At 43.9% G+C, this 27,927-nt stretch overlaps 3 protein-coding genes across 4 annotated transcripts; all 3 read left to right on the top strand.

Moving 5' to 3' along the window:
• Positions 1–11: 11 nt before the first annotated feature.
• Positions 12–1,433, top strand: LOC108108803 (galactose mutarotase). The gene has a single exon (XM_017216985.2). It carries the CDS (start codon positions 166–168, stop codon positions 1,267–1,269), a length of 1,104 nt encoding a protein of 367 aa, XP_017072474.1. The 5' UTR covers positions 12–165; the 3' UTR covers positions 1,270–1,433.
• Positions 1,434–1,742: 309 nt separating this feature from the next.
• Positions 1,743–3,344, top strand: LOC108108678 (copper transport protein ATOX1). The gene is made up of 3 exons (XM_017216783.2): positions 1,743–1,946; positions 2,038–2,113; positions 2,793–3,344. Exons 1-3 carry the CDS (start codon positions 1,941–1,943, stop codon positions 2,924–2,926), a joined length of 216 nt encoding a protein of 71 aa, XP_017072272.1. The 5' UTR covers positions 1,743–1,940; the 3' UTR covers positions 2,927–3,344.
• A 2,256-nt stretch (positions 3,345–5,600) lies between these two features.
• Positions 5,601–27,876, top strand: LOC108108805 (ankyrin repeat and BTB/POZ domain-containing protein 2). Of its 2 annotated transcripts, XM_017216989.2 has the most exons (9): positions 5,601–6,261; positions 12,751–12,977; positions 22,008–23,429; positions 23,590–23,703; positions 24,430–25,030; positions 25,121–25,883; positions 26,505–26,868; positions 26,975–27,302; positions 27,363–27,876. In XM_017216989.2, exons 2-9 carry the CDS (start codon positions 12,859–12,861, stop codon positions 27,600–27,602), a joined length of 3,951 nt encoding a protein of 1,316 aa, XP_017072478.2. In that variant the 5' UTR covers positions 5,601–6,261; positions 12,751–12,858; the 3' UTR covers positions 27,603–27,876. The 2 variants fall into 2 exon arrangements, with proteins under 2 accessions (XP_017072478.2, XP_017072477.2); XM_017216988.2 differs by lacking the exons at positions 5,601–6,261; positions 12,751–12,977 and adding an exon at positions 19,154–20,107.
• The last annotated feature ends 51 nt before the right edge of the window (positions 27,877–27,927 follow it).

The raw sequence follows: 27,927 nt of genomic DNA, 5'->3' as shown, positions 1-27,927 counted from the left end.
TAGACATTAAATCACAACCACAGTGGGCTTGGACATGGCAGTATAGCTGTCTGCTTATTAATTCACAAAATCTGTCGGCAGAGCATCGCAGTCGAAATTTTAGTTATCCCCCTTTAGGTAATTGTCAAATCTCCAAATTTCTGGGACACCTGCAGCCACGACAGAATGGTGCGTGTGATCGAGGACATGTTCGGCATCGCCGTTAATCCGATAACACAGAAGACGGATCGGATCCGGCGTTTCACGCTGAGCACGGAGCGCGGTATGTCGGTGTCCATCCTGACGATGGGCGCCACTATTCAGTCGCTGAAGGTGCCTGACTTCAACGGTAAGTTGGAGGATGTGTGCTTGGGCTACGACGACGTGGCTGGGTACTACCGGAACCAGCCGAATTACTTCGGATCCACTATCGGCCGAGTGGCTAATCGCACAGCCCACGGGCGCTTCAAGCTTTGCGGCAAGGAGGTGAATGTGAGCCGGAATGTTCGGGATCGGTACCACATGCACGGCGGATTCGTGGGCTTCGACAGCGTCATCTGGGACGTGGTGGGTGTGCACAAGGACGGGGTTACCCTGCAGCACATTTCACCGGACGGACACGAGGGCTATCCGGGCGAACTTACAACTAATATTAACTTTTCACTAAATGAAACTGGCTGCTTTGGAATGCGGATCGAGGCGCGGACGAAGGCCACTACGGCGGTGAATATCTCGAATCACACCTACTTTAACTTGGCCGGACAGGGGGCGGGGAGAGATGCTTTATACCAGCACATGCTGATGATCAAGGCACAGAAGATCGTGGACGTGGACCAGGAGCTCTTGCCCACTGGAAAGTTAATGCGTGTGCGCACCACTCCCTACGACTTCTCCAGTTTGGTAAGTCTGGGCAAGCGGCTTAATATGGTGGCCTCTTGCCCTCTGGGCGGCTTCGACAACAACTTCTGCGTGGACGCCCCGCCCAATCGGGTGCAGTTGGTCGCCCGGGTGGTGCATCCCTGCAGCGGACGGTTCATGGAGGTCCACACCAACCAGCCGGGCCTGCAGTTCAGCACGGCCAATAACTTGCCGGATGAGGACTGCGGGGACATCCCGAACGTGGGCAAGGACGGGGCACACTATGTCCGCCAGGGAGCCTTCTGCATACAGACCCAGAAGTATCCGGACGCCATGAACCACTGCGACTTTCCTTCGATCGTTCTGAATCCCGGGCAGCTATACGACCACCAGGTAGTCTATCGGTTTGGCGCCTGCCCCAAGCGGGTATAGTTGGATCATTTTCAGATCGCGGAGCTAGGAAAAAGGTCCCCAAGGAGTGAAAAGAGGAGCGCACCCAACACTTGCGAAATTTAATGTAAACCGAGGTGTTATCTTTCGGCTTAGTAATTAACTTGTTTGGCACCCTTGGAAAATATTATTTTACCAACATTTTATTGATATTTGTTTTTAATTAATTAGTTTTTACTTTGTGGTTTCTGTTATTCATAAAGTGAGAGGTTATAATTCTCCGTACTGTTTTTTACGGCTATTGTCTGCAATTGCTTTTTTAATTCCCCAATTCTTGATTCCAAATACTGTATATTCAAATGCTATTCCAAATTAACCGGTAATCGGTTTTATGGGCATCACTTTTCATCCATTGGCAGCACAAAATGGGTTGTATCACCGCTAAACTTTTAGCAAAGTTATCAATAGAGTCGATACTAATTTGTGCTATAATTGGCGGTTGTCTTCGTGCTGTATTTTAGAAGCAGCCAAGCGCGGTCACTCTGGAAAGCCAAATATAAAATAGGAATATCTGTAATAATTTCTGTAAAAAGGAAAGGTGTTTGTCTCTGCCACGTCTGAGAGTATCGTCGAAAGCCGCCAAGCTGTTTAACCTACCGCAAGTTTACAAGCGTACGACCGACTCGACGAGTCACAGCAGCAGCAGCAGCAGGATGCCAGTGGGTACCAACTCCTTGATAATGTCTAAAATCGATTCAGACGTTTTAAATTTTTAATGCTCCACTTTCTCGGTTTTCGCGCTTTCCGCAGGTGCACGAATTCAAGGTGGAAATGACCTGTGGCGGATGTGCCAGCGCCGTAGAACGTGTTTTGGGCAAACTGGGAGGTATGTAGTGATATTAGTCTCCGGTATTAAGTTAATACCATCTTATCGGCAGTTACTACATACATATGTACATATGTATAATCTTACATATGCGGGTGAACTTATTTAAAGTCATTGTGGCCCAACATACATATGTATTTGTTTCTAAATTGTTTTTTTAATCCTAATATGTAAAATAAAGGATTTCATTTTTTTAAAAAGGCTTACGAAATGAGTCAAAAAGTTATATTCAAGAACTCTTTAAATTTTCTTTTAAGATCTTTCATTATAACAACGAATAATGACTATAATAAGAACTTTTGATAAATTCCCCGATAACATATATACAACAGACCGTTCTAACCGCAGTTCCTGAAAGTGAATTAACCAAACAAATTTTAATTTGATTTGGCTTTGTACGACTATCATAAATAAAAAAAAATAAAGATTAGCGTTATGTTACACTAGGAAATACTTGCTAACATCTTTTTAACAGCAAATAAGATAAGTTGCTTATGAAATCTGTTTACTATAGATTTAATAATCGATTTGAAATGAAGCCCTGAAAATAATGAATTACAAAATGATAAATTCGCCCATAATTTGCATTGTACTGAGAAGTTGTTCCAATTATCGCTTATCAGTAGCGATTTGCTTTCCCGTCGTGGTTACCAACTAATATCTGTCTTGAATTCCGCAGATAGGGTCGAGAAAGTCAACATTAACTTGGAGGATCGGACGGTGAGCGTGACGTCGAACTTGTCATCCGACGAGCTATTGGAACAGCTGCGCAAGACCGGAAAGAGCACAACGTACGTCGGAGTGAAAAAATGAGACGAGTTTCTCAGCAAGTTTCAGAAGTACGGCAAGCTGAAACTTGAAGTCTAGGGCCTGGACTCTATAGGATTGAGGGATCTTCCACATTGCCGCTCCAAAAGCATTCGAGTTGGGTCGCTGTTCAGTGATATTCATGAGATACATACAAATTTTACTCTTAACCAAAATCAAATATAGGAATGATCTACAAATTTTACACTAGTATTTGCTCTTGCCCAAATTGTATGTAGCTCGTAGTTAACCAATTAAATACCAATTATTATATTATGCATTACTTATGCCTAGATGAAGAATTTTAAATTCAAATTTAACTACTCAAATTTTAAAAGCCAACGTTTTGCCTATACATGTAGGTGCCGTATCTAGGGGCACTCAAGTAGATCCAATGTAGTTGCCAATAAATGATATACGCCAATTGCCCTCTTATGACTAATCATAATATTACAAATTTTACCATTTTGAAAATATTAAATATATATACAAATACGTTTTAATCTTAAAAATAAGCAAGGTTTTATTGCTTGGATGTAATTTGATTTTCCAAACCGTGAATATTTTCCCCAATTCCATGTTAGTTTTAGAAGTCCATGGAGTAACTTATTTTCCCGTTAAGTTTATTGCTTCCAAAACCCCAAATATGTTTTACATTTCGAAAATATGTCCCATCGTCGTTCCTAATCTCCCAATCTGATGCGGGCACTTTGCATCGGCCAGTGGAGTTCGGTGCTCGGTGTAACGATCGAAGAGGCAGCCTGAACACGTCATAAATCTTGGCTTTTGAGAACCCACACCTATTAAATGAAATATTTTTTATTTTTTGCTTTTCATGTTCTGTTTTTGTCTCTTTCTGTGATTTTTGTGGGCCATGTTCGGGGCGTAACGAAATTATCAATCAAATGCCACCTTGGCATGCAAAGAATGCAACACACAAAGAACCAAGGCGACTGCACTAATTGAGCTCAGCGGTGGACGTGTGGAATTTTATGTCGTCTTCGGCTACCTGAGGCTGCGGCTCTGTTGCGTTTCTGAGTTGCGAGTCTCTTGTTGATTTATACCCCAACAACAAAGAGCCCATCGAGGGACGGTGCGGCTGTCACAACACCAGTCACATCCCATCCAGAGACACGTCCTTGCCCCTGACCGATAATAATCCCTCAAGTGTGGTCCGCTTATCGGTTCCAGATATCATCTGAGAGGTCCTTACGCAGACAGGGCTAAGATTATATTATCTTTTCGAATACCGTTCAAATGGCTATGGTAAAGCAAACTGTTAAACGGCTGTTGCTTGCGAACGATGAGAATCTGCTTGAAATAAAGATAATATTTGGAATTTGTTAGCTGCGGAAGCTGAAAAACAATTGGAGAAGGCAGAGCCTTCAAGTTCATACTGAATTTAATGTTTCCTTAAAGCGTTAACTGTAGAAAAGAGTTATTTCTTAAGACAGTTTTATTAAATGTTATTCAAAATTATTGCAAATTCCGTATAAACTTAGGTCCTGAATGTATGTAATATTATAATCTGAAAGCTCAGCCGTTTAAGAACATATCAGAAAGTGGACACACGCCCCACTCATCGCGCCTTTTGGCGGACCAGTCTTTCCGTGTTTTTGTTTTCATTCCTTGGCGATTTTTTGTTGATGTTTTTCCTTGCACACTCTGGCATTGTAGACATTCCGAAAATCGCTGGCGAAATTCTTTGGCGCATGCTTGGCAGCAAAGATGCAACCAGTTGGCCGCTCGTTTTTCGCCTGGTCAAGTGGATGGGACCTCAGATGGCGGTGCGTTTGGAGCATTGGCAGGATAGCCTCTGCGTCCGACGGCCGACTGGTTTGCCATTTGGCGGCGTTCTTATTTTGTCGATTGTTTTGGGAGATGTGAGGCGGACCGACCAGAACAATGGCACACTAAACCGAACTTAGGGCCCAGTTTGGGCCATAAATTCCGAAGTAAACTGTGACGTTTGCGCGGCAGGCAGGCCTCAAAGATACACTCACACAAGGTCGTTTCACTGGCAGTTTCAGTGATTAGTGCGACTGGGCTTCACACCCAGCTCCTTGCTGGTCATTGAACCATTAGCGACTCCTACGCTCCTTGGCCATTTGGGGAAACACAGAAGCCAGCATCGAGCAGTGCAAATTGCAGGGGGAAGTAGAGTGTGGAAGGCGGGAGGCGGGAGGCAGGAGGCAGGCGGAAGGAGGAGAGGACCAAACCTGTCGACGCCATGGAAATTCCTATGGCCCGAGCTCCACAGTTGCGATTCGGGGGCCAGCGTGTGCCAAGCCCACGAGCTTCGGTTCGGCCATAACAAGAGCATAGTCCACAAAAAGTACAAAATCGCCGAGCGTAAATAACTCATAGATAATAATGGCCGGGCATTTGCAGTCCATGCGCGCAAAACAAAAGACTTAGGACACGAACTGGCCGAAGGAGTCGGCAGTCGCAGCAGTCGTCATGTAACCAGGGCCAAAAAACCAAAACAAGATCAACAGGTTTGAGATACTCACTCAAAGTGGCTGCCTCTCCCAGCTACCGAGAGAGACAAAGAGAGAGACAATCCACGCAGACCTGTTGAGTCCGAGTCCAAGACCTCGTCTATTGCGCGTGCCTTCGGTGGATCGTTGGATGGTTGGATCGCTGGATCGTTGCTCTGTAAAAATACTTTTCCCCCAAAGAAGTTTCAGTTGTGTTTTTGACTTTTCGCCGTGCAGAACGATTCTCCTGCGATCGGTTGGTTCGTTGGTTGCTTGTTTTTGTCTCAGTATGGGACTGCGTTCCCTCGCCTCTCCCGCTGCGATTCTCCGATTCTCCGATTGAGCCTGGCCGTGTAATATGCGCGAAAAGTGGTTTTCGGTATATAGGCAGCGCATTCGCATACATCCGCAGAGTCAATTTTCCTGTTAGCCGAAAACCTGCCAAAATAAAAAGAAAAGAATTCGAGGAAAATATAAATAACTGCAGCCGTGTGTGAGTGTGTCCGTGTTGTTGTGCCAGTAATGTGTGTGAGAGTGCAAAAATGCCATGCAAATGTTGATTCTGTTGCCATTGCTGCTCGCCACTCAGCAGTAGGTGAAAGTAAAGCAATTTGTTTAATTAATTGCACGCAAGCAATTTCCCAAAGTGAGCCGAGATAGCTAGAGTCAAGCGATCACTGTGCCAAGTTTGAGTTAGCAAACCAAATTAACTGAATAATCACTGCCAGTTAAGTCGAGCTTAACCCCCCGTTTTATCATCGTATCTAATGTGTTTATTGAAAAACTGTTCGGACTTGGATTTGGATTATTTACTAGAGTCGTTGCGAAACGGAAGCTAAGATAAATTGGAATTTTTGAAAGGTGAGCTGTGAATTTGCAGGATGCTTAAATAGAATAGTAACTAAATTATTGTTCAAACTTTATTCAACACCAATACGTTTATTTTGTCACAACAATTCGGACCGTTTCGATTCTTATCGAGAATGAAGTCAAGTAGCTTACCACACCTAAAAACGGAAACCTAATGAGTTCATTCTTGCGCTAAACTGTTCATAAAAATATTGAATAAATTCGCCAGTAAAGAGCTACCTATACCTATCGATATGGATTGTATCTATGCAAATGCGAGCGTTTTCAGCGGTTGGAGTGGAAATTATGTTAAAGACCCGCATGGGAAGATCATTTTTGGCTTGTATTTCTGTGCCGCAACCCAATTTCAGTTCGGATTGTGGTTTCTGAATTGGTTATGTGGTGTGGTTGTGGAGCTCCCCTCTGACAAAACATTTGGCAATAAGCCGAAAATATGTGTATCTTACAGATACATTTTGCTAGTTTTTCCTTGTTCTGGTTTAAAGTGGACAACAAACAAGCTCGTAAATAGCCAAGCACACAATCACAAACGGGCACACATATGCATACTGATGTGTTTGTACAAGTTCCAAGGGGCTTATGTATATTCACCCATGGGTAAACTATTTTTATTGACTTTAGCTTTGGCGTTTGACACCTTTGAGGCTTTGTTTACGATCTGAATGGAACTCACGAAAAATAAATGAAACCAGAGAGGGACGAGAGACTAACTTAAGCGGTATAGAATGGGTTAAACAAATCTGATTAACAAAAATTTACATGTCACTGAATATCACTGAAGGCCATATGAAATGATTGATAATACTACGCTATTTATTAATAATATTTATTAAGGGAACTCCTGGCTTCAATTTACTAATAATATGGAATGAATGATCTTAGATGCATCTTAGATCCAATATTTTATGAAACATACTATAAATGTGAATCTTTGACATGCCACACACTAATGTTTTTTTAATCACGCAAATTCTGGGAACCTTTTAGAGAATTGGAATTTAACATACAGACTTTTGTGATTCCAGCAGGTTTTTAGAAAGTTTCAATGTATTTGGGTTATCAAATATGTCGATAAAGTAGTTGAGTACCTTATAATAACTTAGAATAATGTACAAGTTATTGATTTATGATACTATTAGTATACATTTACAGTATATAAGCACGGATCGATACGGCTTCTTTTAGTTCTGTTCAGTGAAACAGTGATGATTAATAGATAAGTCTTTTATCTACAATTCGACTATTGCCGACTAATTCGTAGGGTATGTGTACATTTTTATTGCTTAGATCGGCGAATCAAGTGGAAAAAGTAGGCTTAGAGACCTACGACCAGGCACAGCTGCCTCTGAGAGTAGTGCAGAACGAGGGAAGCCGGGTAATGCGGAGGTTCAGGGGGTCTACAAAAGCCGCTCGTGCCGACACACCTGACAAGCGAGTCAAAAGCAATCGGCGGACCACATTCTGTGGCCTGACATTATTGATACATTATGAGGCCGTTTTATAGGGTCGCCATCAAAGAAAAGACTTGTCAGGGGGCTCAAGGGGGGAGAGATAGATAGACATAGGTCCGCATTTGTTAGATAGCAAGATGGAGAGTTCGACTTCTGGCAATAGAGTGAGCCTTGTTTTAATTACCAGTTGGTGGAGGCGAGAGTGAGTGTGAGTGCTTTTGGCCCACTTGGGGCTGTCACTGTCACTCGGTGAAGAGAATGGGCGCAGGGGAGCTGGAATGGGGGTCAGGGCGTGGCCTTTGTTCTCCCGTTAAGCCAATTGTCCATTAAGCCGCAGAGCTCTTGGCTCTCTGGTTGCATAAGCCCAGAGGAGAGTATTTTATTTCACTGTCAGTTAAGATGAAAAATTGTTTTTATTATTTTCCTCCGCTTATTGGTATTTTGCCCCTTGCTGACATCACGTGACAGCAACAACAACGACTTCGCCGAACTCTTCGCTGTTCGGTGGCAATTTTTCGTTTCGAACAAATAATTTAAATGTCAATGGACGAGGGCCCAGTCCCGGGCCCGAAGTCACGAGAAGTCGAGACCAGAGACCCGAGCCATAACTCCAATACCCAATATCAACCAGGTGACCCAATTCCGGACCGACACTGCAGCAGCCACGCCAGAAATCACTTTCTCTCCGGCCCATCAAGTTCTGGTCGGGGCCCCAACTTCGACCTCGTCTCGTTCGCAATTAAGAGAAAATTTAATTTTGAATTTATTAAGGTAAATAAGCCAGAGATGGTGGACGAAAATGGCGTTCGTGTCTTGCTTCTGACATGAATCCAAATTTTCCACATGCAATCAAATCCAGAACGCAGGGCAGCAGCTGAGGAGATAATTACGGCACTCGACAGTTCTTCGGATGCCACAACAAGATCTCCGGATTGGCCTTGGGTACTTGCCAAAAGAAATTCCAAAGTCAAATGGAGATCAACAGGTTCTGCATCCCGCCCTCGGGCCACAAATGCATCTGGACCGAATCAGGTAGTTTGAGATGGATCTTTGATGGGGTTTTCTACTCGAAATTGTGTAATTAATTGATGTTGTAGCGATGAAAGGTGCTTCTACAAGGATATAATTGATTGTTTGAACGTTTAAAATAGGTTTTTAATTCATAATATAGTTGTTGGTTAGGCTAAAACACCTTAGTTATCTAGGAATCATTTTACATCTTAAGTTCTTAAAGTAGCTCTCCAAATAGAATCAAAAGTGCTTGATAGAAATATTATCATATCATATGTGGGTCTCTATTACTTTTAATGAAGCGACTAAATCCACGACTGATTGAAACACATGTGGCTTTTTCTGGCAGATAACTTGGATATTTACATATAAAATATTTGAATTTCCAGTTCACACATTCCCAGGAAGATTGAAGCCAAAGGCCAGCGGGCCACTCGAAATGTGCTTAGTGTTTGCCTTCTACTCGATAGATGGAAACAGAAGAAATTCCGACTGGCGGCCAAGTATCAGTTACAAAACGATTCAATTTTTGCTGCCTCACGGGGCTCACTCGCAGAGGGAGAGAATGGAGTCGAATGAAATCATTTGGGGATCGGTTATCATTGAGCATTTGTTTGTTTGGGCCATTTTAACACGCGCTTGTGCCCCCGGCCAATAAGAAATGGGCAGATGCCCCAAAATGAGGCGTCGGGAGGGGGAAAGTAACGAATGGAGGCAGTGCCTCAGAAATCAGATACCTTTTATTTGCCACATAGGCCAGTCAGCCAGCCAGCCAGGAATGCCAGACGCCAACGGAATTGGTGATAAATTCAGCGATGAAATTGTTTAGATAACAAACGCAGCCACACATTAGTTTCCCCCGGAATTCTGGTTTGGACTTATTTGTTTCTTTGCTGGCAAGTTGCCACCGCAACTATCTATAAATGGCTAATGGCAATGGATTAGCATAAGCTGTGCAATTAATCTTTGTAATAAGTGGAAACCAAGTCGGACCGCGGGCCAAACCAAAGCCAAATACGAATAACTTATACTTCGGGGCACGTTGGCCAGACGGGGTAGAAACTATTGGAACTTTCAGCGTGGATCTCGTGTATGATTAATGAATGGAGCGAGTCGAAGAGATGGGGACGACAATCGCGGTAGGATCCCCGGACCCAGAGCTCCGCATTATTATGCAAATTAGCCGTTAAGGGCGTAGAAGGCCGCATCTATTAGTGTCAGCTCTGTGGTCACAATCGATACAACGCCACCTGACCTGACTTTGGGTTGGGAATCAGAGTTAGAATCATACTTCACACTGGCCCTCGGATTCCGTGTTGCAACGTGTCCCACACATTGTTGCATGCTAATGTCCAGGGGCAAACTTCAAACAGTTAGTCGCCTGTGCGGCATATTAATTATGAAATTTCTTATTTCTCTCTTTTTTACGCGTCAGTGTGTGTGTGTGCCTCTCGGATTGGCCTTTCACTTTGGAATGTGGAATGGAAATTACTCATGAGGCACCACAAAAAATTCCCAAATGGCTAAGACTCGATTAGCGAAGAAGAATTTCGTTATAGTTTGGAGGAACAAAGAATGTTCTTCATCGTTTCTGGCAACACCTTTTGATCAGATTTCCACTTTGCAAATAACTTGTTTGCCGTTGAAAATGAATCTATTTTATATTTACACATTAGGGCTTAGAAAATATAACCTTTTGAAAGTAGGAAGAAGGTAATATTTATGAATATAAGTTTCTAGTTTCTTTCACATATACAAAACCGAAAGCTGTTTAACAAGTGAGTGTTTCAGTAAGGTGTAAGTTTCTTAAGTTTAGTTTGTGCTCTTTTTGTGTGGATATCAGACAAAGTCATGTTCTATGATATAATTTATAACGGAAACCAAGACTGAATGGGTTTCAATTTCATAAAATGAAAATGAATTTTAATTGTTATTGGACTCGCAGGAAGCTATAAACAAGGCGAGTAATAAATTATGGATGACCATCTTAGTCCTGTTTCCTGAAACTCATATAAAACTCACTTTGATATCGGAAACACTACTTCCAATCCGAAGAGCATCAGAACTTGATCGGATACTTTGACAGTTGGTTAGAGAGCCATAAACTCGGTTATGTGATATCAATTTGCAACGACTTCTTCGGGATCAGAGCGCTTTCTCGCCAGAGACAGCATCATGGCCATAAATCTGCCGGCCAGCAGTCCGATTGACTGAGAACAGAAGAATGGAGTCGACTAATGTCATTTAAAATGCGGCAGTTTAGCTGCCATTTATATGGGTATCAATCGACATTTTTCCCCGATGCTCGATTATTGGGTGTCAGGCCAGGGCTGGGTTAATTAATGCGCCGCCAGAAACGAAGACATAAAAGTTAAAGTTAACAAAGCCGAGAACGGTTAAAAAGAAATCTCAGATCGGGGCAGGAGGGCGCTACGAGATGACCCCGTTCGTCTGTATTCTGATAAGAGGTTGCACAGCAAATAAACTGGGTAAATCCTAAGTCAGGCGTATCCGAATAGGTTTGGCCAAGGAAAGCTTGAATAGCGTCCCGCAGAGAGCGAAAAACAAGTCGATAAGCAGCGCAGAAATTATTTAAGTTGTTGGGCCAATATAACAAGGTCAAATCGATCGGTCGAAGTGCTTAAGCTCAAGCTCAACCTCATTTATCACGCTCGGATATATGGGGGAGGTTTATATAATATGTGGGATGATCAAAGGTGATTCATTCGAGAGCTCTTTCAGTGCCAATAACTTGTTTTCACTTAATGGCCATGGTGCTTTATGGCCTGGCTTAGACGATCTATTAGTTTCTGTGCCAAGAAGGAACCAACTCTTTTCCTACTACAAATCATCGAATATTTCCCTTGGCAAATCAACAATCTAGCCAATAAAGTCATCTAGTTTGTTGCCGCGGCCATATATGAATCATAACTCCAGATTACTGGGAACCTGCTGGAATACCTGTACTATTATATGGCATCCTCTCCGTCATCATCAGCGGCATCGCAGTCTCCCATTTCCCTTCCCATTACGACTCTTGGACACTTCCGATAAGATCGCTTTCAGTGTTCAATAGAAAAGCTAAAATAACATAGAAACGCAGTTCGGGGGAAACTGTTTTGTGTTTTTCCTCTCTGCGAACGGGTCGATAAGAAAACCAGCGGCTGCAGGGGGAAAATGTTTTCCTTTTTTTATGGCAAGCACAAATGTCTGACATTATGCCGGCAAAAACCATTTCCAGCAAAATGAAAACGAACGGCATTGATTGCATGCCAATGTGGCTCCAAAGTTCTTGATCGACACCTGCGCCAGACGACGTCGTTCCATCAGACTGGGCACCACCAGCCCGACGACGTCGTCGGACGGCTGAGATTCAGTTCCAGATTCAGATCCAGATTCTGGCCCAGACCAGACCGGTGACCATTTTTAGAGCAACTGGCAACTAGCAAGACGATCAACAGACGATCAACCTGCCATGCCAATGACGCAGAACACGCAATGGTCCGAGACTCCTCCTGCACCTCCTCCTCCACCTTTGAGCTTTCTCTGCAGCAAGGGGCAGCGTTAATTATTATGAGCAGAGGAAGTGGCGACGACGTCGACGACAACTGCTACGGCGACTAATTGCACTGGGGCTCTTTAATTTGGCTAGACGTCGTCTCTGTCCACTGGGATGCCCCTGCCTTCATTCCATTTAGTCAGCTAGAATCATTTCCTAAGGCGAATAAAAAGGGAAAATTATAGACAATGCTATTGAAAAAACGAAAAAGGAAGCAGAAATAAGTACCCTGAGTTAGTATATATCGAATATTTAAATGAGTTACCGCTCTGCTTAGTAATATATTTATAGATATTTAAGATTCATGTGTATAAAGAAGATTTTACCAACCCAAACTGAACAATACTCTCAGCCAACTAATCCCCTTCTATAATTGTATACAAACTACTCCCATGCTCTCCTCATTCCCACACTGCATTATTTAATGGAATCGTTCGTTTGTTTGTTTTGCAATTGCAGAGCCGGAAAATGCAGCAGCTGGAACTGTGAACTTTGACTGGTTGCTCAGACGGAAGACGGGGAAGAAGTAGCCACTCGCTCGGACTCACAGACGCGCTCGCAGACAGCATGCCCACTCGGCACAACTGGGATACGGAGCGCGTGGGCGTGGCACATCTGGCCGGGGCCCTCAGCCCACTTTGCATAACTGATGCCAACCACGAGATATTGCGGCCGAAGCCGCGAAGGTGAGTTCGCTGCCTATGTCTTTCGATTTTTCAAATCCGTATGGAATATGGAATATAGTTTATGCATGTATGGAAATTATGGCTTGGTATTCTCTGATCTTCAGTCTTGATATGGATTATTTGTTATTCTAAATCATTTAGCTGCATGCTGACCCCTAGGGCCCAGATAGTGTTCGGGTTTCTCTTTTGCTATTATTCAGTATGTATTAAAAATGCTTGACACGCCTTCTTCTGGCTGTGATTAATGTTATTTAAATGTAAACAAATCGGTTCCCTTTTTATTAATTGGATAATTATATCTTGTAATCTTTTGATAATAAGTTCAGAAGAGTGATCAGAAGTAAATCGAGGAGTTAGTATAAGTAGTAGTATTTAAATGAAACTTTAAAGTTTTTTATAGGTTTTTTTTAGATTGATCTTCTTATTTTCACGTCAAGTTTACTGTTGCCCCAGTACTCTTTTGATGATAAACTTAGCTATAAAAAACAGCTCACTTGAGGCTTCTAAGTAGTTAGATAGTCGATAAATAATGTCTGTTTTACTAAAATACTATCTTGCTGCTATGACAATAGTCGCCTTTTTACATTTAACATTTTCGACTTAATTTACAATGTTAAAAATCAAGGTTTTTTATATATAAATTATCGAACTGAATTGCTTGTGAGAGTTCATGCAGTAAAATAACTTAAACTTCGTATTCAGCGACATCTATGTTTGGTTTACGAAACTAGGGAATTATACACGTATTTGACAGGGCAAGCCATCTACCGTAGGCTTACTGAAGCGCCGATAGTATGCCATTGTGGCGACAGAGGGCGCTTTTGTGAAACGAAAATGCAAAGTCTTCAGATTTCCTTCCCTTTTAACGTAAAACTAAGAAATTAAAAAACCAATATTGCGGCTCTAAAATATTTTAATATACAAATAGAGGTTAAGACGTATAAAAGAGAAATCAACATTCCTGGAGGACCCAAGCTCAGTTTGGTTGGGTTGAATTACACAGGATACTTTATTATTTAAAAATAAAAATTTGAAAAGAAATATTAACCCAATGCCTACAACCCAAAAAGACTTAACGTAGATAATAATCAGATAGTAATCAGTAAGTGGCCATGTTGGTGATTATGACACGTGTACGATTATTTTTAGAAATCTGCGAGAAGAACAAATTCTTTGCTCCGCTGGAGTATTTGAAATACTTAACGCTCTCATTTCATACCGGCTTTCGAAGCGCCAGTCGAGACGCTGGAAGATCCACCACAATGGCAACTATTTTTGGAGTTGGACACTTGCATGCATAATTGTGCACAAAAGCGTGAAGTGAGGCGGCTTTGGGAGGGGAAAGCCCGAAGGGGACAGGTCAGAGGGGCCGGACTGAACGGACAATAAACTTCTATTCTGGGCCGAAGCGACCAACTTCTTTTCGGAAATGATACAAAAACGGCGACGTGGAGAAGAGGTTGGATGGGAAGTATGTGGAAGGGGCAGAATAGCGGACGCTAGACGATTTTCGGAAATAATAATGAATTGTTTGTTTGTTTCGAATGATCGTGGCTTCTTGGTCGCCTTGCGAGAGCCAACGGGAACGATCCGTCTGCGATTCGTTTTCGCATTGTGAAGCCGGTCAAGGTTAATTTGGAAAATATTAATGTCAGTTCTTCTAGTAGAGAAGGGTCTGGGGGACGGAAGGCGGGGCAAAGAAGATTGCTCCGGATGTGTGCCACAAAAAGTAGATGGGGCTTGCTTTACGACCCCAGCACAGGTAGAGATGAATAATTATTAAATGCGGGCCCGGCCCAGTCAGACAAGACTAATTCAATTAAAACGAGACTAGAGCTACGTTTAGACCTACAAATTCAGATACAGATGCTTAAAAGCGAGGCTGCGACCGAAGGTTTTAGGTTTAAGCTGTCTTCTCGCAAAGTTCAAGCTCGATTGAGAAATCGGCCGGCGGAGCCAGACAATTGCCGATCGAAATCTGGCCGCCCTCCAGGAAACTGAAATATGACTGGCATTTACGAAACTTTATTGTGGCTCGCTTCTCTCTTTGTGGCAATTAAAAGTCTGAAATGCGAGTAACAACAAACAAATGACAGTTGGAAATATTTCACACAACAAACGAAAGTGAAAATCGCAAAATGTGAATAATTAGCTGGGCCCAACAATACGGGGAATAAAATAATAATAGCTAACGAACTGAAATAGGAAAAATTTACGAAAAATTCGCCACAATTGCCAGCAGCAGCGGCAGCAATCCAGCAGCAGCAGCAGAAGCAACAGCAATTTGTAGCCAACAAAGTCAATGACAATGGCCAGGAGGAGGGCAGAGCCATCTGCGAGGGCAACAAACTTGATACACTTACTCATACCCAAGTCTTTCCCTCGATCCCCGCCCGAATCGTACCTTTTGCCCCAATCGCCGTCGCATCTTCAGTTTGGAGGTATTTCGAACGCAGCATTAAAGCTGGCACAAGAAATAATGCGGCGACGTGGGGCAAGTGAAAATGTTGTTACCTTTTTACCTCACCGCGACTTTCTTTACGGCCACAGTTACAGATACAGATACAGATACAGATGGAGATTGAGATACAGGTATCTGTGAGATACTCCGCGGTGTTTGTCAAAATATACTTAGCTAACTAAGTAGTTGCCATCAAAACAGAATCGCCCTGGCCAAAACCGCGAAAGCCAAGAGTTGAAAGCAGAGAAAATTCGGGGCCGAATGTGTGGGAGATTGTTGGGGGAGGCGTCAGCTGTGGCCGGAATGGAGCAGCCTGTTGATAGACCTGGATAGACAGGCGACTAATTAAGCCGTGGAAGCTGCCGTCGAGGAAGATAGTGTCTTCAAACGGAAGCAAAGCCAGTCGCCGCTGCATCTTCATCAGCTGCCTCATCATCATCTGCCACTTCGCAGCCTCTCCAATTGGCGATGGGGATGTGGTTGAATGCGGAAATCTCCGCGGACGCCTCGCAGTAGTCGCAGCATATTAAACTCTAATCAGCTAGATGTGATGATATGATAGGGCCGATAGCACTCGGAGTAGGTAGCAATTTGTCAGATGTTGGGGTTTCATAACAGTTACAGCCAATTGCCATGTCACTGATGGTGTCGGGATACCACGTCGAGTCCCGGCTATATCATTTGGAAGGCACACAGGTGGGGTGTGTAAACTAACTTGACTTGATTGGGATAGAATGTATGATTTCCCTGGGAATATGGCATTAGTATCCTTGGCTTCACGGCTGCTCTGGAGTTTCTCGTTAAATACACACATTCGGAGAGTTCTCATTGCTAACTGACAGCTTGACATTTTCCAAAAGTTTCTTAACTCTCGAATAACTTTCCTACACATTCAGATTTCGTAACAAATCCACACTGTTCCCAGGCCCAAAAGAAAACATGACTCAGCCCGAAAGAAGTTTTACTTGGGCAATCCATGTCAATCACATTTTGGTAAATCTTTCATGGCTTACAGGGAAAATAAGTGAAATGAAAATTCGTCGAAGTGAAGCAAGTATTTGGGCAAAGTCTCTCAGTTCGCTTTGGGGCTTAAGACATTAGGCTAACCTTGCTTCGACTTCCATTTCCATGCCATAACTTGCTGATATTTTTGGCAGCTGAAGATTATTAATGATCTCGCTGGAAGACCTGGTTCTAATGATCTACGATCTAGAGCCGAAAACCGAACACCATTTCCTGTCTAATACTGTCAGGCATCAGGCATGAAAAACGAAAGTTGCCCAAACCTCATTAGTCGGGTGACACACTTAAACCCATATGGTAGATATATCTCCGATACTAAAGGGTTGGGCTAACCACATTTCTTCTCTTTACTTTCGGGTGAGTTGCACTTATTGCCTTTGTCCAGTTTTTCCACCCATTTTGAGTCGTTTTTTCCTCTTGGCCGAGTTGTTTTATAAACACGCGAATATTACATTAAACTTTTTGGTGTAGTTTTTGTGTTTCTGTTTCTGTTTCGTTTTTTATTTTTGGGAGGTCTTTTGAGTGCGGCGTATGAAGCTCGGCCTAATGGGTGTAAGCGTATTTATGGCCTGTCATTACTTTTCCGTAAATTAAACTTTTTAATGCGAAAATTGCTCAGGGTGTAATTTTTTTAATAATCCACCTGGCTTAGAAACCCAAACAACCGGCGGCTACTGAAGAAAGTTATTGTATAATCGGTCCGAAGAAGATAGACAGTTAGAGCAGCAGACAGTTTTCCGCATTTCGTGGGCGTTTCAATGCCCGATTTTCATTTCGGGGATCTGGGTATATGGATCAGAGGACCGTGGCTTTCTAATTACGATTGCTTCGTGCGTATGGATTTGGGATTGAGGTTTTCGGGTCTGCGGTTTCGGACCGCACCTATTTGGGCATTTATCATTTCCCATTTCATTCTTGATCCACAAAAGAGAAGCTTCTGCTTCGGAGTAGTTAATATCGGAAAAACAAAAGGCTAACCTCAAGAAACCGTTATGTCAGCCAATGAGCTTGTGTAAATCATTAGAAGCAAGTTACGCTCGGCAATTTATTTGCTCCACACATGAGATGTATCTTGTAGATGTATCTCGAAGCCTACGCACGTCTGCCCAAGCTCAGAACACGGCTGCTCTCACTCTCTTGGGAGCCGGGAATGGGGCTTGAACCGGGCGATCCCGGGCTGGAAGGAAGCTGGCAAAACGATCTGATAAGTGTCGAGATTGTATAACCTTCGTGTGCTGCTGGGTGGTGCTATGCTCCCTTGGCCCCGCCAAACAGTTATACATAATTAAATTCAGTGCAAGGCCCGCTGACAGAGATGGTAGTCGCAGCCACTTTGGCCAGTCACTTTATCAGAGCTGCCTGGGAGGTTTCACTATATCATATACTCTTATGATAGCAAAAACTGCTTCAATTAGCTTAAAATCAACATGTCTTGGGTGCTTTAAACATTTAAACTAAATACTAGCCTTGAAAAATGTTAAGCGGTAATTAAAAGTATCTAAAATTGTAATGAGAAAAGTCTTTGAGTTTTGTTAAGCCTTGCAATATTAATTATCTTTATTTTAGAGCTATTAAATATAATTTAACTATTAGCAAAATAAAGCTTATTTATTTATTCTAAAAATATAAATAAACTGGTTTTGTGTTTTTTAACAAAAATCGTCAACGTGAGACTGATTTTGTGATTTTCCCAGAATTATTTTAAGGCTTAAAACTGGATTAAACTTTTAAAAAGTGTGATTTTTAAACTGCAATATAAATATTCCTCTACTTTAAAAAATTCAGAATTTTAAAACGGATTAAAAATAAGAAAAATACTTAAGGCCAATAGCTTTAGTTTTTAAAGGTAACAGGCAGAATCTGCATTTGTCAAATTTCCATTATTTCCCCCGATGAGCATCACTGCCGGCGATCGCAGTGACTTTTGGAAAATCACTGCAGCAACAACAGGCCAGCGAGGAAAATGAAAAAGAAAACTCACTAATATTGCTCCAGTACATCGCACGGCGTTCAAAGTGAGCCCTCAAAAGCTGCCTTCTGCTGCTGTTGGTGTTGCTGTTTCTGCGCGGCTGGCGGCTGTTGGATGTCGTTGTTGCAGCTCCATTGTTTTGGTCACACAGCTGAGAAGCAAATGGAAAAATTACCCAAGCCGATACAGCCGGAGACCCGAAGACCCTCCATGCAAGGTGGCCGGAGCCCCGGGCCCAGAGGCCCAAAACGCGCTGTGAAAATGAGGAAAAACAGATATCGCCGCCGACAATGACTGAATGACTTGGCAGCGCAGTCGACTTCGGCGTCGCCGTCGTCGTCAGCGTAGCCACAGCTGGGGCTCGGGCCAAATCCGGGCTTCCAATTCAGTCGAGCTTCAGTTCCAGCCGAGAGCGAACGGTACCGCGAGTTTTGGATATTCGGCGGGTCGAGTTTTCAAATGCTCGACTTTCGGAGTCTCGGCCGCGGATGGATGAACACCAGAGCCACGGCAATTTATAATTTGCATAATTGCTATTATTACAAGTGCGACAGTGAAATGGAAAACGCGGAGTGCTCAAAGAAATTATTCCAATTGTCCAAAATCCATTGAAAAATATGAAAAGAAATAAAAGTATCAACATTTTAAAAACCAATTCTTTGAGTGGAAAAGTTGTAAAAATTTATCAAAAGGAAAACAATGAAAAATTTCGATTTTTATCTAAAAATTCTTAAAACACCGTATTAAATAAATAGTAATATTACTTTATTTTACCTTTTTTGTCAAGGAACAAAATAGGTAAAAAGAGTATAACAACTAATAAGCCACTAATTTTATAAATTAACTAAATTAAGGCCCTAAAACTAGGGCTTTTCGCCTGTAATATATCTGAAATGAAACCAAAGCCAAACTAAGCAAGATGTATTGCACCAAAGATTGCACCTGCAGCCTGTGTCGCGAGTTGCGTGGCTACAAGCCCAGTGGCAAGAAGGCGTCACCTGCCGGACCCACTTTGCTCAGCAGGATGCTGAATGACAATTTCATCCTGCGACGACGGGGCATCTCCCTCAAGAACTTCCAGCCGCAATCGCTGAGGAACAGCGAGATGCTGGCCCAACAGATGCCGGTGCCACGCCCCCCGCAAACGCCGTCGCCCACGCCAATTGAAGAGCTGCCCGACTGGGCCAACGAAGACTCTTCGAGGGCGAAGAAGCCCAACCACAAGGTGGTCATATACTTCGGAGACTCGATTAATCGGGGCCAGCAATCGCCACTGCCCTCGCCCAAGGAACTCCACTCGCAGCTGCTGCAAGAGATGTCCCAGAAACTGAAGACCAGCGTTGTGGAGGAGGAGGGCTCAGCGAAGCAGGAGAAGATGGTGGCGGCACCGGAGACAGCCCCGCCAGCGGATGACGAACTGCCGCCCTACATTGAGAGCGTGCAGAATGGCGTAATTAATATCAGAATTGAAGGCAATTACCGGCGAGCCAGTGCGCTGGTGGAAACGGTGGCGAAACCCACTCTGGCCGTCGTGGGTCCAACGAAATCCGATGCAGCCGCCGGTGATAATGACGATGGTAATGAGGATGATGATAGCGACGACCCTGGCCAAGATGAGGCGGAGACGGATTCGTGCGACTGGAGCTACGTTCAGGAGTGGCGGAGGGCCGCGAAACGGTACTGGGAACTCTTCAGATCATACGCCATTATTTATTTCCTCATTCTTCATTCCCATTGCCCATTTTCATTCCCATTTTCCATTTTCCATTTCTCATTTTCCATTTCTATTTATATTGCACTGCTGCCATTCTTTTGTGAAAGTTGGTGGAAAAGGGATTTCTTCTGGGCGTAGAATTGGGTGGCCACTCGATTGGGGAAAGGGAAAGGAACGTGATTTGGGATTAAAGAGGATTCGGCGTAGGCAATCGAATCCAGGTCGGGAAGATGTCAGAATTGACATCAATTCGCCAGATCAAAATTTAGTTACAGTTCGGCAAATCAGAAAGTTAATTAAATTAGATTTAATTGGATTAAGAATAGAAATGGGATATCTTCCAGCTTTGAAATTTGAAAAGAAAATAGGAAATCCTATACTAGAAAGCTTCTCGGAAGGTAAAACTTGTCTATTTTATAGTTCTTCATTAGAGAAGATGTTTGATTTTATAACTCATAATGTTAAGACAAAGATCATAAAGATTTGTCTTGAATTTACATATATTCGTAGGCCCGTTAAATACGCTTCTTTAATATGGATCAGTTCTTTCGGAAATTATACAACTTCTTTGAATAATTGATAGGTTGTCTTCATTTTAAAGACAAGAGGATTTGTGGAATAAATAACTCTCATACAGTTTTGAAATTGCTTTGGCTTATAGGTAATTTGTATCATAATAATGTTATTGAAAATACATTTTATTTACCAGAAAGGTAAAGGTCATTGCTCGATACCCCAAAGGCAAATCAAGTTTCAAGTTCAGAATTAGATCATACTAACAGTACCCCAAAGAAATTCAAAGTTCCACTCATAAATCGCATTTGGCACAGACCCCGTTCAGGCTCTTAAGATCTGTATTAAATATTCGAGATACATTGTCAAGAAAGACAAAAAGCCATCTCAGCATTTAAAATTTGGGTCAATCGGAGCTCAAGTTACAGCATAGACTGTCAAAGGGATGGGCAGAATCTGAATGATAACTTTGTACAAAAAGAATGGAGATTCAAAGAAGCCGGAGACAAGCGACTTTTTCGCATGCAAATGAAAAATCGTAACTGGCTTTTAATATCGCTTTGTATTTGGTGTTCACTGTTGGCCAACCCAGTTAGAAGATGATAATCACAAAGTCAGCAGAATAGTGGAGACCAAGATGAGCTTAGCTCTCTTTTGATGTATACATTTTGATGTTTTTATTCATTTTAAAATATTATTTAATACCATAGATTTATTTATCAAATCTTAAATATGTTCCTAAACTCTGCCTTTTTAAAATATTTAAATACCTTAAGGAGTCTTAATGTTTTACAAAGTTTCGCAAACAAACACTCGACTTAGTACGATCTTTGCATATTTATCTCGTTTTCTCCGACTGCGACTACTCTTAATTAGGTGCCACTGCCTTCAAGTTCGGCTCGTGACTAACTAGAAGACAGAAGTTGGTGTGAACTAAGATTAGCGGCAGTGTGACATCTTCTTCAGCAGCCCGTTAGTCGAAGCTTTTGTTTATTTTGGCTGGGATTCCTTTGTTGCCAAAGAATTTAAATTAATTGCATCATTTATGGGGCTGAGAATGGGTCACGGCGAAAATAATATTTTAATTTGAACTTAAACGATATCTCTAATATTAAAAGCTTCTGAATGTATAAGTTTAGCCACTAGTACTTAGTTTCTTTTAGAATTTTAGCTACAGCTAAATGTAAATATTTATGTTGCAAAGTTTTAGAATTTTGTAGTTAGTTTTGCTTATAAATATTAATATATTTCGTAATAACAAATTAGTAATAAATATATTTTATACATAATTATAATAATAAAATTTAATATATGGACAGCAGATGACCTAATGTATTGCTTCTCTTCCAGACCAACTGGCAACTTGCCTACAAACTTTGGCCAGCATCCGGCCCCCAGCCAGATGACCGGCTTGCCACCCGTGCCCCCGCCACAGTTGCAATCGCCGCCTCACCAGCAGCACCAACAACCCCTCTCACAGACGCCCCTGACGCCACAGAAGGGTTTGGCTGTGGCAATGGCAACTCCTGCTCCTCGAGTCTTCAAGGAGCTGGCTCAGCAGCCAAACAAGGGGATACCCCACAAGGTGGTGACCACCTTCAGTGCCGGACAGGTGAGCTCGTCCTGTAAGATGCCGTCACCGGTGTCTGCCTCGAAGGCAGTGATTCCACAGCGCGCGGTGGCAGGACCCGCACGGCTGACCGTGCAGAGTACGCCCGTGAAATCGCAGCCACCACAGCTGAGTGGGAGTCTAGGCCAGAGCCAAGTCTCGCCCAGCCGACCCACTCTGGGAATTCCCACGACAACGGGGAACCCCACACCAGCCAGGACCCACCAGCATGATCAGTTCCGGGCAATGCAGCGGGTGCAGGAGTGCCACAGTTCCTCGGACGAGAACCGAAGCTCCGGACACGCCAGCATGTCGGATACAGGGGGCCACAGTTCATCGCCAGCAGGTGGAATGACTTTGGGTCCGCTGCCCGAAGATCGCCTTGCTGCCGGAGTGACCAACAGAAGCACTCGTTCCCGGCGACATCGTGGCATCATGCCAGCCGGAAAAGCTCCTTGGAGCGGAACCGGGCTGGAGGACATCAAGCTGGCCATGCTCACACTGCGGTCCCAAACTAGCAGCAGCACCTACAGCAGCTTGAGCGCTGGATCGGAGAGCTCGGAACCCGCCCGCCGTTTGGGCAGATACTCCTCCTTGGAGACTGTGGTTACAAGCACCAGTGCCGATGAATTCGTGTGGGTTGATTCGCACAACAGGCTGGTGGAGCTACAGCATCCGCCCTGGAGTCAGCAGTGCATCCTGAGGGTTCTAAGAAACGGCCGATGCCAGCAGAAGGCTGAGCAACTAGCCGTTGAGGCGGTGTCCCGCTTGGGCTATTTGCTGCAGCGGGCACTGGTGAGGATCGCCCGCGAAATCCAGCGATTCTCCGCGGGGGTTGGTCTATGCTCCAAACAGGAGGTGGCCGGAGCCCTACGGGTGGTGCTCAGCTCCTCTCTGGCGGATTCCTGCACAAAGGCGTGCCTTAGAGCCGCAGCCATGTTCGCGGTTCCCGGGGAAAGTGCCCTGAAGCAGAGCAAATCCGCCAGAGCGGGACTTCAGTTGTCCGTTGGTCGCTTCTACCGCTGGATGACGGATGCCAGGCTGGGAAAGTTCATCCACGAATATGCTGCGGTGTATCTGTGCGCGGGCATCGAAAATCTCCTAGAGGAGATAGCCTTGCAGTGCAATGGAACAACAGCGGCCGCCTTGGATCAAAGTATAAGGTACAAACTCTTCATTTTATTGCTTTTCGGCTTTTTGATCTCCTATCTCCATCTAATTTCTTCGCCTGCTTCATTTGATAATTCATATTTCTGTAAAGTTACCCTTATAACATATTAATTAATAATATTTATTTATTACATGTGCAACGTATCTATCCAGTTCCAGCGAAGTGTGGGGACTACTCCAACCATTTGCCCATCTGAACGCGGGGCGAGTAGCCAGTGGGGCGTTGGCTGTGCCCAGATGGGCCAGTTCCTTGGATCAAAGTATAAGGTATATACTATTTGCTTTTCAAATATGTATAAAGGGTGAAGTAATTTGTATAATAAATGTAAAAGAAGTTAGTCAAATAAATAGAAATTCAGACAAGGACTAGTCGATGTGATCCAACTTCAAAGTTGTTTGAATTCTTGGAAAATACACTTTAAGTTAAAATCTATAATCTGAAATATGTTTCTAAATCTCCCTATTAATGTTATCCGAAATAGTTAATACTAATTCCTCAATCCTTATAAACATATGCTCTTTGTCATTTTAATCTTTTCGCACTAGCTGGAGTCTAATCTAGCTGTGTCTACTCCATTAATCCAGCCAAGAGACGCGCATGTACCTATGGCGTGCGTTTTCGTTCAGCTTTGATTTTAGCGTTGAAATAATAATAAATTAATGACCAAGGAAATATGGGTGAATTATTAAATTCATTGGTGTTGAAAGCTGCCTTCCGTCTTAAGACCACCGGAAAAGCAAACACAATTTCCATCTTCATTTAATTTACTTGCTTTTAAAATTAAAATGAAATTTATCAACCGGTCTGCGACTATCTATCAATAGGATTTAAATTTCTTAAATAATAATTTTGTTTTATAAAACAAAAATTTCTCATCCTTAAAGAAACAAGGAATTGGAAACTTTAGGCATCCTTTAATTTAAAAGTAAAATAATTATTATTTATTTACCTAAACTAACAATTAAAATCTTGTTCTTTTGAATGTTTTTCAGTTCCGGAGATTTTTGGGGTCACCTGGCCACCTGTGTGGGAAGTATCAGGGAGCTTAAAGAGAAAGCTCTGCGCACCCAACAGGAGTTCCAATTAGCCGCCGCCCTTTCCGGATCCGCTCTGGCGGCTCTTTTCTACTTTATGCGGTGCTCTCAACTGGAGCACACGGAACTTCTCGCCGCTTCGGGCTGCAATTCTGGCCAGGCCCAGGCAGCTCCACCGGGAGCTGGAGCTCCATCTGCGGGCCATCATGTCCAAGAGTTGTGCTACGAGAGGGCGTATGTGGTGCTGCCCCCATTGGCCGAGTGGCTGAGAGTGGCCTCCGCTCATGCTGAGCACCGGAGTTCCCTGATGATCGACAAGGACGACGTGATGCAGGCTGCAAGACTGCTGCTTCCAGGAGTGGACTGTCCCATCAGACCGGTGGCCCATGACGAGGAGTTGCCTACGAAAAAGACTCACTTCAACAATCCTCCCACTTCAAGTTCGACAGGAACGGGAAGCAGCAGCTGCAGTTCGCCGGTGGTCAGCGGGATTGGAATTGGAATCGGAGAGGACACCTCCGAACTGGGTAGACGTGCCACCATCGGAGTAGCCTTCAAGGTGAGATATTGGGAGAACATAACCTTAGAAATAGTAGTAGTTTTGTGAGATGGAGTTTAATCTCAATGTTGACTTGATCTCCTCCGGCAGCTTCTTCTGACTGGTCGGGCGGAACTGTTGGCCCAGGCTGCCCAGCTCCTACCGCCAACCACTCGCTACGATACCCAAAACAGTGCCGGACTAACCGCTCTAATGATCGCCAGCATCCGGAATGACGAGGTGGCGCTGCACGCCCTCCTGGACGCCGGATGCGATCCGAACGTGGAGGTGCCTCCTGCTGGAAGCGCTGGCCACCCAGCCATTCAGGCGGATACCCAACACTGGACGGCTCTTTGCTTCGCAGCTAGCCGGGCCAACTATGTGGCCTTGAGGATCCTCTTAGAAAGAGGCGGAAAAGTCGAAGGCGGTGCCAGGAGTAGCGAGGAGAAGTGCACGCTTACCCCTCTTCAGTTGGCTGCCGGTACAGGCAATTTGGAGATCGTGGCCTTGTTGTTGGCCCACGGCGCCAACGCCTTTTTGTCCACGCAGCAGAAGGATTCACTGTGCTTTGCGGGATCTGCCCAGAAAGGCTGCTTTTGCGCCATTTCCGTGGCAGCTGCCCATGGACATCGGTCATGTCTTCGTAAATTGCTCACCCATCCTGTTTCCCCCGGAACTAGGGATGTGCTCTCCCTTGAGGAGATGCTGGCCGAAGGCGATGTGGGTGGTGTGAGAGGAGCAGGTGGCTCCTCTGGCGGACCAAGTAATGGTAGTGCCAGTGGAAACAACGAGGATTTGCTGCCTCTTCTAAATAAGACGCAGATCAAGCGACTCCAGGAGGCCATGTACCACAGTGCCGAGAATAATCACTTGGGTAAGTAGACTTTGGAGGGGAGTGAAGGTGAAAGAATGAATAAGGTTAGATAATACTAAAGTTACATTTTTCTTTGACTTTACATAATTTTCTAAGTCCCCCTCCACTTATAAGCAAAAGCTTTACAATACCATATTTAAGTTTATAATAAGTTAATAATTTAAAAACTGTTACACATAAAACCCCGAAATTGAAGGGAAGTGAATTCCAAATAGAAAGAGAATGATTCATTCAAAAAGGAGTTGGTTTTTGGCAAAGAGGAGTTCTTCCTGCAACAACAAAAATGTCAATACTATTTTCATAAATATGTTTGGTTAATAACATTACCCGTACCAGAAAGAAAGCTGGTTGCGAAATCATTTGCAATTCAAATTAGGCAGACAGCAATGACCGATTAAATGAATCGAGCTTTAATGATTTTCTAATACATTTGATCTGCTTCAGATTGTATTAAAATTAGTCAAAATACAATTTCAAACCAGATACGAAACGGTGAAAGAGTTTTGTTTACAAGCAGTCCGCTTATTTGTATTTTGAGGAGAGATTTATTGTTAACCGAAAATAAACAATTACTGTGTATTCCCATTTAACTAACAGCATTCTGCACTTTCTGGCTTACAGATATAACCATTGAGCTGCGAAAACTGGGTGTTCCCTGGACTCTGCACTGCTGGATGCACGCCCTGTCAGCTGCCCACGACTTGCGCCTGGATGCGGTCATAGACCAGTTGCTCCAGGACTTCCTCCAGGTGTGTCCCGACGACTACAGTGCCCAGTTTGTGAGCGAGTGCCTGCCCCTGCTGTTCAACATTTTCCGAAACAAGAACGAGGGCACCACTCTCCTGCTTGCGGACATCTTCGCCACCTGCTTCGGCTGGGAGACACTGCCTCCGGTGAAGGAACAACCACCCATGCAACCCGTCCAGGGATCTCGCATCGACCCCAAGTTCGTCAACAACCCGGAGCTGAGCGATGTGACCTTTAGGTGGGTGTAACCGCGTTAAAAGGCCCAAATAATTTTCGATTTTTTATATCGTAAATTAGATTTAAATTAAAATCGTTTCCAACTAACCGAAAAATGTATTTTGTAGAGTGGAAGGAAAGATCTTTTACGGACACAAGATTGTCCTGGTCACTGCCTCGCCCCGCTTCCAGAGCATGCTGAGCTCTAAGTTAAGTGAGGCCAATTCGACGCCCACGGTGCAGATCAACGACATCCGCTACCACATCTTCCAGCTGGTGATGCAGTTCCTCTACTGCGGCGGCTGCAGCTCCTTGGACGTTGCCCACGGAGATGTACTCGAGCTAATGGCTGCGGCCAGCTTCTTCCAGCTGGAGGGGCTGCTGCGCTACACGGAAGCACGATGCTCGGAAATGGTGGATGTGGACAACGTGGTGGCCATGTACATTCACGCTAAGGTAGGATGCGAACTGCACCTTCTCCTTAATAGGGTGTCTAACCCGTTACCCTTTCATTAGGTTTACAATGCCAATCGCCTGCTGGAGTACTGCCAGTGTTTCCTGCTCCAGAACATGGTGGCCCTGCTAACCTACGACGACTCCGTGAAGCGCCTGCTCTTCGCCAAGAAGATCCCCAACCACGACGTGCTCGCCGGACTGCTGCAGACGCTCCAGAACCGTTTGAAGACCCGAAAACCCAATTCGGGCGGCGGCCTGGTCAACTATCGATCGCCCCCGGCCACACCCTTCAAAAAGTGAAAGGGCCGCACACCCACTTCCCCGACAGAATCCAATTCTTATTTATTGCATTGTTTTTAATTTAATCTTTGAGCTTTTATGTATTATAATAACTCCCCGCCCCACCCCGACCTCCCTGCCCCCATCCTTAGTCGTATTTTTGTATTCTCAATTTGTTCAGCGCACTGTTAACCTTTACGAACCCCAGGATGGTCCGCCGGATGGCTGGCGGTCCTCTAGCTATTATTTTGTAGTTGAAATTGTTTCTGCATTAAATGAAGAAAGTAAACATTAACTTTTACTTCTTTTGTTTCGAATTGGGAAAGTGATTTATTCTTACTATTCA

The sequence above is a fragment of the Drosophila eugracilis genome, unplaced genomic scaffold (genome assembly GCF_018153835.1).
Source record: "Drosophila eugracilis isolate 14026-0451.02 unplaced genomic scaffold, ASM1815383v1 contig_2154, whole genome shotgun sequence".
Classification (NCBI taxonomy): Eukaryota; Metazoa; Arthropoda; class Insecta; order Diptera; family Drosophilidae; genus Drosophila; species Drosophila eugracilis.
Note: the sequence above shows the minus strand (reverse complement) of the source record. Positions and strands in the feature narration are given on the sequence as shown.